Here is a 12500-nt window from a genome sequence, read left to right on the forward strand (position 1 = left end):
AAACACCACTTAGTAAAACATGTTTGTAAGAGTTCCTTTTGTATTCGCCACCAAAATCACGCAAAAAAAGGGGAGGAAATTATTAGCTTTTACGAGGAAAAACAAATTTTTAAGCAGTTTTGAGAATACCGTTGTTTAATTTTTATGATATTTAACATATGGTTACGAATATACCTTTACAAGGTTGAGGTTAGAGATAAGGCTTAGGTGTAATAGGCCGACGTGTATACAGAAAAAAATGGTTACTCACTTTAAAAAGTTGATAAAGTTCGGATTTGTCTTTTAGGAATGTTTTGATCAATGCTGGTTTGTCCTTACAGAGGTTTTGCTAATTGACATCAAAATTGTTATGATTATTATTTTTGAAGCAATTTTAGTGGCTGGGACAAAATAAACTCATTCCCATTTTTAATTGGTTGATTAGCTACATACTTTAAACACAACACACAAAAGAACACAAACAATCTCATTGTGTTAACAGTGTCAGTCCAAAACTACTTCTATTTTCTAATCATATTATTTACTAATTCATCCAACAGAAGTCCAGCAGCCCCCCTATATTAAAGAGGAAGCTCTGTACCCCCCTTGTGTAAAAGAGGAGGAGCCAAAGCCACACATTAAAGAGGAAGAGGAGGAAGTGTGGATCCGTCAGGAGGGAGAGTGTCTTCTAGGGCAGGAGGAGGCTGATCTCACCAAGTTTCCACTGACTGTTGTCTCTGTGAAGACTGAAGACCATGAAGACAAACCACCCGAGTCCTCACAGCTTTATCACAGTCCAAGTAAGCACAATATCCACATATCATCTAATACAATGTTTGTAACAGATTCAGGGACCACAGTTGTGACTAGAGGTGGAGATATACTTGCTTTTTATCTCCACATTCACATAACATAAGTGCTCAATGAACCTAGCTGCTATATTGTGGTGAGAACGTGACAATTCAGATCTTGCAATGCAGAACTAAAAAATGCAAAATGAACAACAGAAATTGTGTCAGAATGAAACAATTAGTGATATAATTACTAATCCAACTCAGACACCAGATGACTGGTGGACAAGAAACACTCTCTGCAGCGTCTCCCCTCTGTTTTAAAGGCCTACTGAAACCCACTACTACCGACCACGCAGTCTGATAGTTTATATATCAATGATGAAATCTTAACATTGCAACACATGCCAATACGGCCGGGTTAACTTATTAAGTGCAATTTTAAATTTCCCGCTAAACTTCCGGTTCAAAACACCTTTGGAGGATGACGTATGCGCGTGACGTCGAGAGATCCACGGAAGTGTTTGGACCATATTGGACACAATACACAGAGCTCTGTTTTCTTCGACAAAATTCCACAGTATTCTGGACATCTGTGTTGGTGAATCTTTTGCAGTGGAGGCTGCAAAGAAGAACGTTGTAGGTGGGATCGGTGTATGCGGCTGTGCTGTAGCAACACAACAAGGAGGACTTAGACTTGGATAGCAGACGCGCTAGCGGCGAACTCACCTTGACTTCCTCCGTCTCCGGGCCGCCGACCGCATCGTCAAAGGCTGGAACGCAGGTGAGCACGGGTGTTGATGAGCTGAGGAGGGCTGGCTGGCGTAGGTGGAGCGCTAATGTTTTTATCAAAGCTCTGACGAGGTCCCGTTGTTAAGTTAGCGTCATTAGCAACAGCATTGCTAGGCTTCGACAGGCGTCGAATACGCATTAACCGTGTATTTACATGCCCATCTCCTGATAGTAGTATTGTTGATCTTCTGTCTATCCTTACAGTCAGGGGTTTATTTCTTTTGTTTCTATCTGCATTTAAGAACGATGCTATCACGTTAGCTCAGTAGCTAAGTGTGTCACCGATGTATTGTCGTGGAGATAAAAGTCACTCTGAATGTCCATTTCGCGTGCTCGACTCTCATTTTCAAGAGGATATAGTATCCGAGGTGGTTTGAAATACAAATCCGTGATCCACAATAGAAAAAGGAGAGAGTGTGGAATCCAATGAGCCAGCTTGTACCTAAGTTACGGTCAGAGCGAAAAAAGATACGCCTCTAGTTCTTCACTCTAACGTGCCTCATCCACGAATCGTTCATCCTCGCTCAAATTAATGGGGTAATCGTCACTTTCTCGCTCCTAATATCTCTCGCTCCATTGTAAACAACGGGGAATTGTGAGCAGCACTACCGCTTGTGACGTCACGCTATTTCCGGTAGGGGCAAGGTTTTTTTTTTATCAGCGAGCAAAAGTTGCGAACTTTATCGTCGATTTTCTCTACTAAATCCTTTCAGCAAAAATATGGCAATATCGCGAAATGATCAAGTATGACACATAGAATGGATCTGCTATTCCTGTTTAAATTTAAAAAAATCATTTCAGTAGGCCTTTAACCATTCTTTGTTGCCTTGCGCGGACACCGCCGTTTTGAATCATTTTATGTTTTGTATTGCAATTAGAAAGTATCATCATTTTTTTATCAAACAGATACAGATACCTTCCTGCTCCTCAAAACAGATACTGATAGAGCGGGCAGGTGTACCTAATGTTGTGACCAGGTGAATCTATATATTGCTTACGAAGTTTATTTTTGACCATGTCTGGAATAAAAATAATTGTGACGTTCGTCGTAGAGATATACATTTAAACAGTGTGTATTTTCAAAAGATAATTTCTGATACTTTTAGAGAGTGCTATCTCAAAGGAAACCACACACGCTCACCTCGCCAACACACACAGAAAGTGGGTTATAAATGTAGGACTTACACCAAAGCATATCCAATATGTGTTATATAAACCAAAAGGAAGTGTTTTAAATGTAGATTAAAGTCATTGCTGCCCCATTAAATTCATACAGACATTGACAAAGTGCTCACTGCAGACTCCTTTAGAAGTTCAGACTCAACTCCACTAGATGAGAGTGACACAGTATTTACAAAGCCACAACATTTCTGTGTGCTTTTTGTTTGTTTTAACAACGTTTTTCTCTTTATGATGCACTATGTTAGGAGCCCTGAAATAACTTTTACCAAAATGTATTTCCACTGGTGAGAACAGTGCATGTGTGTAAAATTGTGTATTTGATTTCATTTTTATTGTTTTAACTGGGTAAAAACTCAATTGGGAATAACATGTTTTTTTTAAAGAACGACCTGAGCTAGAGGTGCAGAGAAATAGGTTTCATAAATGCATCAAACAACAAAATCAATCAATCAATCAATCAATGTTTATTTATATAGCCCTAAGTCACAAGTGTCTCAAAGGGCTGCACAAGCCTCAACGACATCCGCGGTACAGAGCCCACATAAGGGCAAGGAAAAACTCACAACCCCAATGTAAAACCGTAGCAACAATAGCACTATTATTGTTGTCCCGATACCAATATTTTGGTACCGGTACCAAAATTATTTCAGTACTTTTCTAAATAAAGGGGACCACAAAAAATTGCATTATTGGCTTTATTTTAACAAAAAAATCTTACGGTACATTAAACATATGTTTCTTATCGCAATTTTGTCCTAGCAAACAAAGGCTCCTAATTTAGCTGCTGATGTATGCAGTAACATATTGTCATTTATCATTTTATTATTTTGTCAAAATTATTAAGGAGAAGTGGTAGAACATTTATTATTACCGATACTTTTCAGAGGCGGTAAAGTACCGAAAATGATTCATTAGTATCGCTGTACTATACTAATACCGATATACCGTACAACCCTAAGCACTATAGTCAAAAGTACAAATTACTTACAACATAAACATTTTTTTTTCACGCAGTAGGTAAACATTTTTTTGATAAAACTATAAAAACAATTTTAAAACAAGTAAAAACAAGTACAGCGCCCAATATAAACAGCTTCTTGATCTTTTAAAATGGCTTGAAATTCCCCCAAAGTGATGTGTTCAGGTAACCTTAGATCCTTTTGTATTTCATTCCATGACCATGGAGCAGCAAATCTGAAGTTTTTTTTTTTTCCAATACGTGTGTTGGCTTTAGGAACCAACACACCAAGGATGTCCTATGACCGCAAACTGTGGCGACTGGAGTCTCTACACATAAAAGAACATAAATGTGTTTAGAACATTATTACTCTGATTTCAATTGTACTTGTTAGAAATACTCTTTGTGTGTCCTTCATGTGCTTTTGTCCCAGCACATGGCCTCCAGATGTCCTCTTAGGTAACCCTTAAAGGGCACCAATTATGCAAAACCAACTTTTCACAAGTTTGTACCTGTTTTTGTGTACTTGGGATTTGCGTAAGTCTTAAACACCGGAAATGTGAAATCCAATCATGGAGGCATGGCAGAGATATTTATAAAACGATCTTGCCTCCTTCCAAACTTGTTGGTGGTGTTATATTTTTTGCGTTAAAATAAGTAATCTTGACACGTGTCATGCAGCACCTTCCAATTTTAAAAGTCTGTTTGTCCACTCATATATGTTGTCAGTGCAGTAATGTTAAAATATCATATTGTTCACGTGAAGCCGATATCGTGTATCATGTGGTGAGCTGAGCGTATCGTTAAAAGCGCACCAACCTCATGATATAACACTTCCACATGATGTGGAACAAGAGTACAACATTTTAAATATACACTTTAGTTTCAAAAGTTACAATTATAGGATATGTCTCTTTGTTTCCTGGTTTAATTTTTGTTTATGCTTTCTTGTGAGTCGTTATTTTCTTTCTTTTAATGTGTTAAACATTGTATTTGTTTCTCCTATAAATTGTTTCTTTCGAAAATTACGCTTACATTTTTTTTGTCCTGTTTTTTTTTGTCCTCCGAAGTACGAGCAGCTGTCTTGTTTGTATGTAAGGTTTTACTGCTGTGTTTAGTTTGTCTTTTTTCATCACTGTACCGTGTGGTTATGACAGCTTGACTGTCAACGTGGTGACTGATGACACCATCAGAACACATGCTGGTGCAGGACAATGTCTCATGTGACTGAGCAAAGCTGGACCTTTCTAAAGCATATGTTTGTCTTCTTGTGTCCTCCAGACGTCTGTGAAGAACATCTTCTCCCTGAGCAGCAGGAGGGGACCTTCAAGAGGGAGCAGGAGGAGCCACAACCCCACCACATTAAAGAGGGACAGGCGGAGCCACAGCACTCCCATATTAAGGTGGAAATAGACAAACACAGCATCAGTCAGTTTCCAGTGATTGGTGTGATTGTTAAGAGTGAAGTGGATGAGGTCAAAGGTGAAAGTGAGGAGAAGAGAGAGGTGGAGCCTCTCAGCAGCAGCTCAACTCAACACATGACAACAGAAGCTGATGGAGACCACTGTGGAGGATCACAAGCAGGCAAGCTCTTAGCTCCACTATCAGATAGTGACGACACAACGTCACACTCTCCTGACACTGATGATGAAGACTCTAAAGCTGAGAAGACATGTCACACTGACAACACACACTTTACATGCCCTTACTGTGACAAAACTTTTAATCACCGTTTTAGTTTGAAAAGACACACACGACGACACACTGGAGAAAAACTTTTTTCCTGTTCCATCTGTGCTAAAGGTTTTATACAGAATACTGATTTGGAAAAACACATGAGAATACACACTGGAGAAAAACCATTCATGTGTTCTATTTGTAGTAAAAGATTCTCCCAGAAAGCAAATTTGATAATACACAAAAGAATACACACTGGAGAAAAACCTTTTAATGCTCAGTCTGTGGTAAATGTTTCATACAAAATAAAGATTTGAAAGTACACATGAGAATACACACAGGTGAGAAAGTGTTGAGTTGCACTGTGTGTGATGAAAGATTCTCTTATAAGTACCAGTGTAAGAAACACAAGTGTGTTGGTGAGAACAGCAGCAGCAAATGAAGTCAAAAATGTGATAATTTTTGGAATATAGCTTTTATTTCAGGAAAGTGCATGCATTAATATACAACATTGTGTACATTTATTTTAAAATATGTATTTTCTCTCACTGAAAATGTGTACAATATCAGCTTTTCTGACTGCCCTAATATTAACTTGTTTTAAATTCATTTTATAATATAGAGTACAAAACTTATGTTACATAAAATAAACAGTGGATGTGTATACAGAATAGATAGGCAGGAATACATGTTGTACTTATCCATAACAGTGTTTTTATATGAGTTTGTGAAGTAATGAAGTTTTAAATATTTTAATTTATTATTGTAAATGATTCCATAGATGAACACCTTCATATAATATACATATTTGTTTTACATTTGTTCATACCTTTGCTTTTGAGTACACATAAATCTCCCATATTATTATTTACTTTATACATCATTTGAGCTGTTGTTTTATACAAGATCATTTACTTTTAGTATGTGTGACTTTATGAATAATTTGTTGGGTCTTGATAATCCAATCTGTTGATTATTTTTATTACTTTATTTTGTAATATGAATATTGTTTTGTAATTGTTTTATATTTATGTTCCCAGACCTTTTATCCAATAAGCAATGTATGCTTTAACTAAAGTTGGGTACAATAAATGTAATTATTATTTATGTATTTTGTTATATTTATTATTTATTAACCCTGTGAACGATAACAATGGCAACAGCATTACAACTGAATGTCAACAAGCTGCACGATGGGTGTAACACATTTGTGACATTCTTAACAGACCAGAGCCAGAAGGCCGAGCTAAAATGAAAACACCAGATGCTGCCCTGGACATTTCCTTACTGGGTGGGTCAGAGGTAGAGACATTGATCAAAGCCCTGAAAAATGGGAAGGCCAGTGGAAATGTCAGCATCCATGCAGAAATGCTAAACCTTTTCTACTCCACCTGGACCTCAGAGACAATCCCTGAAGACTGGACTATGGCTGTCATTGTAAAGCTTCCCAAAAAAAAGAAATCCTCAACATCTGTGACAGCGGTCAAAGCATCACTTTACTATCCGTACCATCCAAAGTGTTGTGTCAAATCCTCCTGAAGAAAATTGACTTACCTTTCAACACCAAGCTGAGATAATAACGAGCTAGCTTCAAGGCGGGAAGAGTGGGAATAGACCAGATTTTTGCCCCGAGCAATATGATCAAGCAAAGCTTAAAATAAAACTGTTCAGTGTACTCAACTTGATCAAACTCAAGAAAGCCTTTGACAGTCTGGATTGGGACACTCTATGGAAGATCGGGAGGTCCTATGGGTTCCCCCTAAAGTGGAAACCTTGATAGAGTTGTTCTACCAAGACCTCAAATGCAGTGTCATCGTAGACGAAAACCCATTCGAGTCAGAGCCGTGTATGGAGAAAGTATGGACAACTCGGTTTCGGAGTTGGTCCCAAACGTGACCAATAATTTCAAGAGATTGTCTGGCCATATTCTCTCTGATTGTTCAAAAGCCCTTCACGTGACTCCAGGGCACTATGTTTGTGACCAACTTTGAAACAGAGTTGTCCATACTGTCCCTATTCACGGCTCTGACTCGAGTGGTTTTCTGTGATGTCTGGTGTGAGATGGGGTTGCATCATCTCACCCATGCTTTTCCTTCTCTCCATTGACTATAATTATAGACAACACAACAGCAGACAAACCAAAAGGCATCCAATGGACTATATTGTCTCAGATCAAGACTTTCTGATGATATAGCTGTTTTGAAATCCAACCAAAAACGAATGCAGAAGACAAGGACGTTAATTAGCTTTGCTAAGACAGGCTCGAACATCAACACGGCCAAGACACAGACCATGTTAATTAACAACAAATGCGCCTCCCATCAACGTTGATTCCAAACCACTTGAAACAGTAAACGACTTTACCTACCTTGGTAGCATTGTGCGCTCAGAAAAAAAAGTGCTTTTGCTGAAAGCTACTTCGCCCAATCTGAAAGTCTATGCAATACAGTTTGCGAACAAGTTTTTAATTTACAACAGCAATATGAAGTCGGTCCCAATGTATGGCTTGGACTGTTAATGGTTTATCGAGAGCGAAACTAAGATCTAGGCCTTGTTCCACATTCTGTGCCTGAGAAGGATCTGCTGTATATTTTGGCCCGACATCATCTCAAATAAGGAGTTCTACAAAAAGTCCAGTTGCAGCATCTTAGTAAACGAGATCAGATACTGACGCAGAGGATGGCTCAGGCACGAGCTCCGCATGGACCGGCAGCCGATACTCAAGAATGCCGACTGGAAGGCGGAAACCGGGTAGGCTGGCGAACACCTGGAAGAAAACCATTGCCTAACAACTTAAAGAACCAGGTCTCTGTTTAGACTGAGCTTTCAACCGGAAGTCGAAGTGCAGTTCTGTCCTCTAGTCGTCTATATAGAGGGCCTCAGATATTTGGCTAAAGTATCCCACAATGCATTGCCAGAAGCCATATTGAAAGGCTAGCGTCATCGTTCACGATAGCGCTACACGTAATATTTCCGAATTATTCGTCGTTATAAGGAGAAAACAGCCGTAATTGGATGCAATGATCCGTACAAGATGGACAAGTCTGAGTGGAGTAAAGACCATGACATTTACCATGATGTCTCATACCTGGACTTTGTGAACTATTTAATTTTTCAACCCAGTCCATTTTACATCTTGAAGGACTTTCAAAATGATAAAAGTTCAGAAAGCTATGACCGCTTTAAGGCATTTGTGTTTATCTGTATAAACCCAGTGCACATTGTGCCGTCAAGACTAGAGTCGTGGATTCTCGTCACACTGAACAAAATTCCAAACAAACCGTTTGGAAGAAGTACGATGGAAGGCAAGATTGTTTTATAAATATCTCTGCAATGCCTCCATGGTTTGATTTCAAATTTTCAGGACTTGCACAGATCCCAAATACGCATAAGCAGGTACCATCCGGTTAGAAAAAGTGGTTTTGTATAATAGGGCCCCTTTAACAAGATTGTGTCATGAACACAGCAATGATGTTACACATGCCATGGTGCTAACAAGTCCAAGTTATTCACGTTTTGAAAGTTTATTTAAAATGTTTCATTTATTGCTGCTGCTGTTCTCACCAGCACACTTGTGTTTCTTACACTGGCACTTATAAGAGAATCTTTCATCACACACACTGCAACTCAACACTTTCTCACCTGTGTGTGTTCTCATGTGTACTACAAGATTTTGTTGTCCACAAAAATGTTTGTTACAGCTTGAAAAGGAATGGGTTTTTTTTTTTTTTTTACCAGAGTGTGTTCTCATGTGCACTTTCAAAATACTATTTTTATAACAAATTTTACCACAGACTGAACAGACAAAACGTTTCTCTCTAGTGTGTATTTTTCGGTGGTAAACAAGTGCTGATTGGTCACAGAAATGTCTGTTGCAGATTGAACAGGTGAAAGGTTTTTCTTGTGTGTGTTATACAATTTACCTTCTGACAGAAGCTGTTACTGCAAAATTAGCACATTAATTATTTTTCTCCAGTGTGTATTCTCATGTGTGTTTTCAGATGACAATGGTATTTAAACGTTTTGTCACAGTGAGAACATCCTGGAGATCCATTCCTGCAGCTTTGCTCAGTCACATGAGACATGACCCATACAGCGATAATAAGTTCAGGAAAGTTTCCTTCTTTTCTACCGCATGATTAACGTGTCCTCTGTGACCCTCAGTTGATACCGCAGCGGTGGAGAGCAATAGCGTTCCCACTGATGTTGAATCACAGGAACGAATAAAGAGAAGAAATGAACAAAGAAAAAAAGAGACTGGTTGCTCTCTCCATAAAACCAAATTATTTCCATCAACTTTAAGCCCTTTGTAACTTTACAAATGTGATAAAAAAACATTGAAGAATTTTGGTCCCCAGGATTGATCGCAAGATATATTTAGAGCTGCAAACTTGTGTTCGCCTAACTACACGTATTTCTTCCTTCTTATTGTTTAAATAACTTTTTACCAAGTAGTAAAAAACATTTGTATTTTAATGGTAGGTGAAGAATTCCCAAAACAGGTGATCAAGTCAATTTCAAAGGGTTCATGTTATGATTATTTTTTTCTACATTAAAGCACTTCCTTATGGTCTACATAACATGCAATGGTGGTTCTTTGGTCCGTATGTTGCATAGTTGATGTTTTACAGACCATCTTCGAGCCGCTTTCTGACTCTTTTTGTGGGCGCTCTTATATACGTGCCTCCACTTCGACAGCATCTTCTCCCCATCATCTTTGCTGTAGTTTTAGTGCTTCCATAGAGAGTCTACTGACAGATGCAAGTTATAAATGTACGCTACTTTGTATTAGAACAGTGGAAGATGAATGTGCATGTACGAGCCAGTCCGATATTTAGTGCAGGATTTGGTGCGTTTGGTTTTGCTGAGCAGTCAGCATTTTCCTCTTGGTGCCCGGGCATAGCTTGCAATCGGATCCATCACTTAAAGTCATCGGTGTGAAACATAAAGAAAATGATTGGTGTATTTCGGGGGAATTCATTCGCAAAATGTAATGTACCAACACACAAAAAAGTTAGATATAAAAAGAAAAAACACCATAGATTAATCAGTTTAGGAAATGATTGTGCAGCCCTCTACGAATCTGTGTTTCATTCCGTGCCCACTGGCGATTAAAACAACATTCTTATCCATGTAAGTATGTTCTGATTTTAAATATAATGTACATATCATCGTTCATGTAATATATCACTATATTGATGTTAAATATAAAGTACACATGATTGTACATGTAAAATATCACTATATAGATGTTAAATATAAAGTAAACATGATTGTACATGTAATATAACACTATTGATTTTAAATATAATGTACACGTCATTGTACATGTAAAATATCACTATATCAATGTTAAATATAAAGTACACATCATTGTACATGTAATATGTCACTATATTGATGTTAAATATAATGTACACGTCATTGTACATGTATAATATCACTATATCAATGTTAAATATAAAGTACACATTATTGTACATGTATTATATCAACAATATTGATGTTAAATATAAATATAATATATCAAAATAAATATACATCCCTTTATTGATTTTAAATAAAATGTACATATGAGTGTACATGTAATACGTCATACCAAAGACTATAAAAATGGGACCCATTACCTCCCTGCTTGGCACTCAGCATCAAGGGTTGGAATTGGGGGTTAAATCACCAAAAATGAATCCCGGGGGCGGCCACCGCTGCTGCTCACTGCTCCCCTAACCTCCCAGGGGGTGAACAAGGGGATGGGTCAAATGCAGCCTATCTCAGCTGCATTCGGGCGATAGGCGGGGTTCACCCTGGACAAGTTGCCACCTGATCACAGGGCCAACACAGATTAAAAGTAAATGACATAGTATGAAACACAACTGCTCAAATGATGTATAAAGTAAATAATAATATGTTTCCTGAAGATGTTTCAGATGACCAGTAAATATGAACTAAGAGGGATCTATGTGTACTCAAAAGCAAAGGTATGAACACATGTAAAACCAATATGTGTATAATATAAAATATTTCATCTATCATACACAATTAAACTTGAAAATATCTAACACTTGATTATTTCAAAAACAGATATAAAAACACTGTTATGATTAAGTACAAAATGTTCATTGTATGTCACATATATTTTGTACTGTTTACTCTCACCTATTCAGTCAACTTGATTTTTTTTCCAATTTTTAATAAAAATACACAATGTTGCATATTAATGCATGTACTTGATATTGTGTAACACAGACAATGTCACACATGTTATATGTGCTGTTAAAAAGTCAAAGTTATCAAAGTCTTGGCTTCATTTGCTGCTGCTGTTCTCACCAGCACACTTGTGTTTCTTACACTGGTACTTATAAGAGAATCTTTCATCACACACACTGCAACTCAACACTTTCTCACCTGTGTGTTTTCTCATGTGTACTACAAGGTTTTTTTTTTCATAAAAGCTTCTCTTGCAGTTCAAACAGGAATATGGTTTTTCACCAGTGTGTATTCTCATGTGTACTTTCAAATGTTGACTTTTTATACAGCCTTTACCACAGATTGTACAGGTAAAAGGTTTTTCTCCAGAGTGTATTCTCACATGTAATTTTAAATTTTGACCTTTTATAAAACCTTTACCACAGATTGTACAAGTAAAAGGTTTTTCTCCAGTGTGTATTCTTGTGTGTACTTTCAAACACTGACTTCGTGGAAAACTTTTACCACAGATTAAACAAGTATAAGGTTTTTCTCCAGTGTGTATTCTCATGTGTATTTTTAAATATTGACTTTGTACAAAACCTTTACCACATTCTGTGCAGGAAAAAGGTTTTTCGCCAGTGTGCTTTCTCATGTGTTTTTTCAAATCTGCACTTTGTATATGACCTTTACCACAGATTGAACAGGTGAAAGGTTTATCTCCGGTGTGTATTCTCATGTGTACTTTCAAACACTGATTTAGTGGAAAACCTTTACCGCAGACTGAACAGGTAAAAGGTGTTTCTCCTGTGTGTACTCTTGTGTGTCCTTTTAAATGATGCTTGTGAAAAAATCTTTTACCACAAACTGAACACACAAATGTTTTTTCTCCGGTGTGAATTCTCATGTGGGTTTTCAGACGACAATGGTATTTA

At 37.6% G+C, this 12500-nt stretch overlaps 1 protein-coding gene across 2 annotated transcripts in view; it reads left to right on the forward strand.

The window, feature by feature from the left end:
• LOC133635815 (zinc finger protein 3-like) overlaps nucleotides 1-12500 on the forward strand; it is a 14893-nt gene that overhangs the window by 937 nt on the left and 1456 nt on the right. The window contains exons 2-3 of one of the 2 annotated variants that reach the window (XM_062029138.1): nucleotides 540-779; nucleotides 4984-5105. In XM_062029138.1, the coding sequence (XP_061885122.1) occupies nucleotides 540-779; nucleotides 4984-5105 (362 nt within the window). Of the gene's footprint in view, nucleotides 1-539; nucleotides 780-4983; nucleotides 8969-12500 lie in introns of those variants that run through there. The other variant, XM_062029137.1, reaches the window with a different exon arrangement.

This window comes from Entelurus aequoreus, linkage group LG20, assembly GCF_033978785.1.
Source record: "Entelurus aequoreus isolate RoL-2023_Sb linkage group LG20, RoL_Eaeq_v1.1, whole genome shotgun sequence".
Lineage (NCBI taxonomy): Eukaryota > Metazoa > Chordata > Actinopteri > Syngnathiformes > Syngnathidae > Entelurus > Entelurus aequoreus.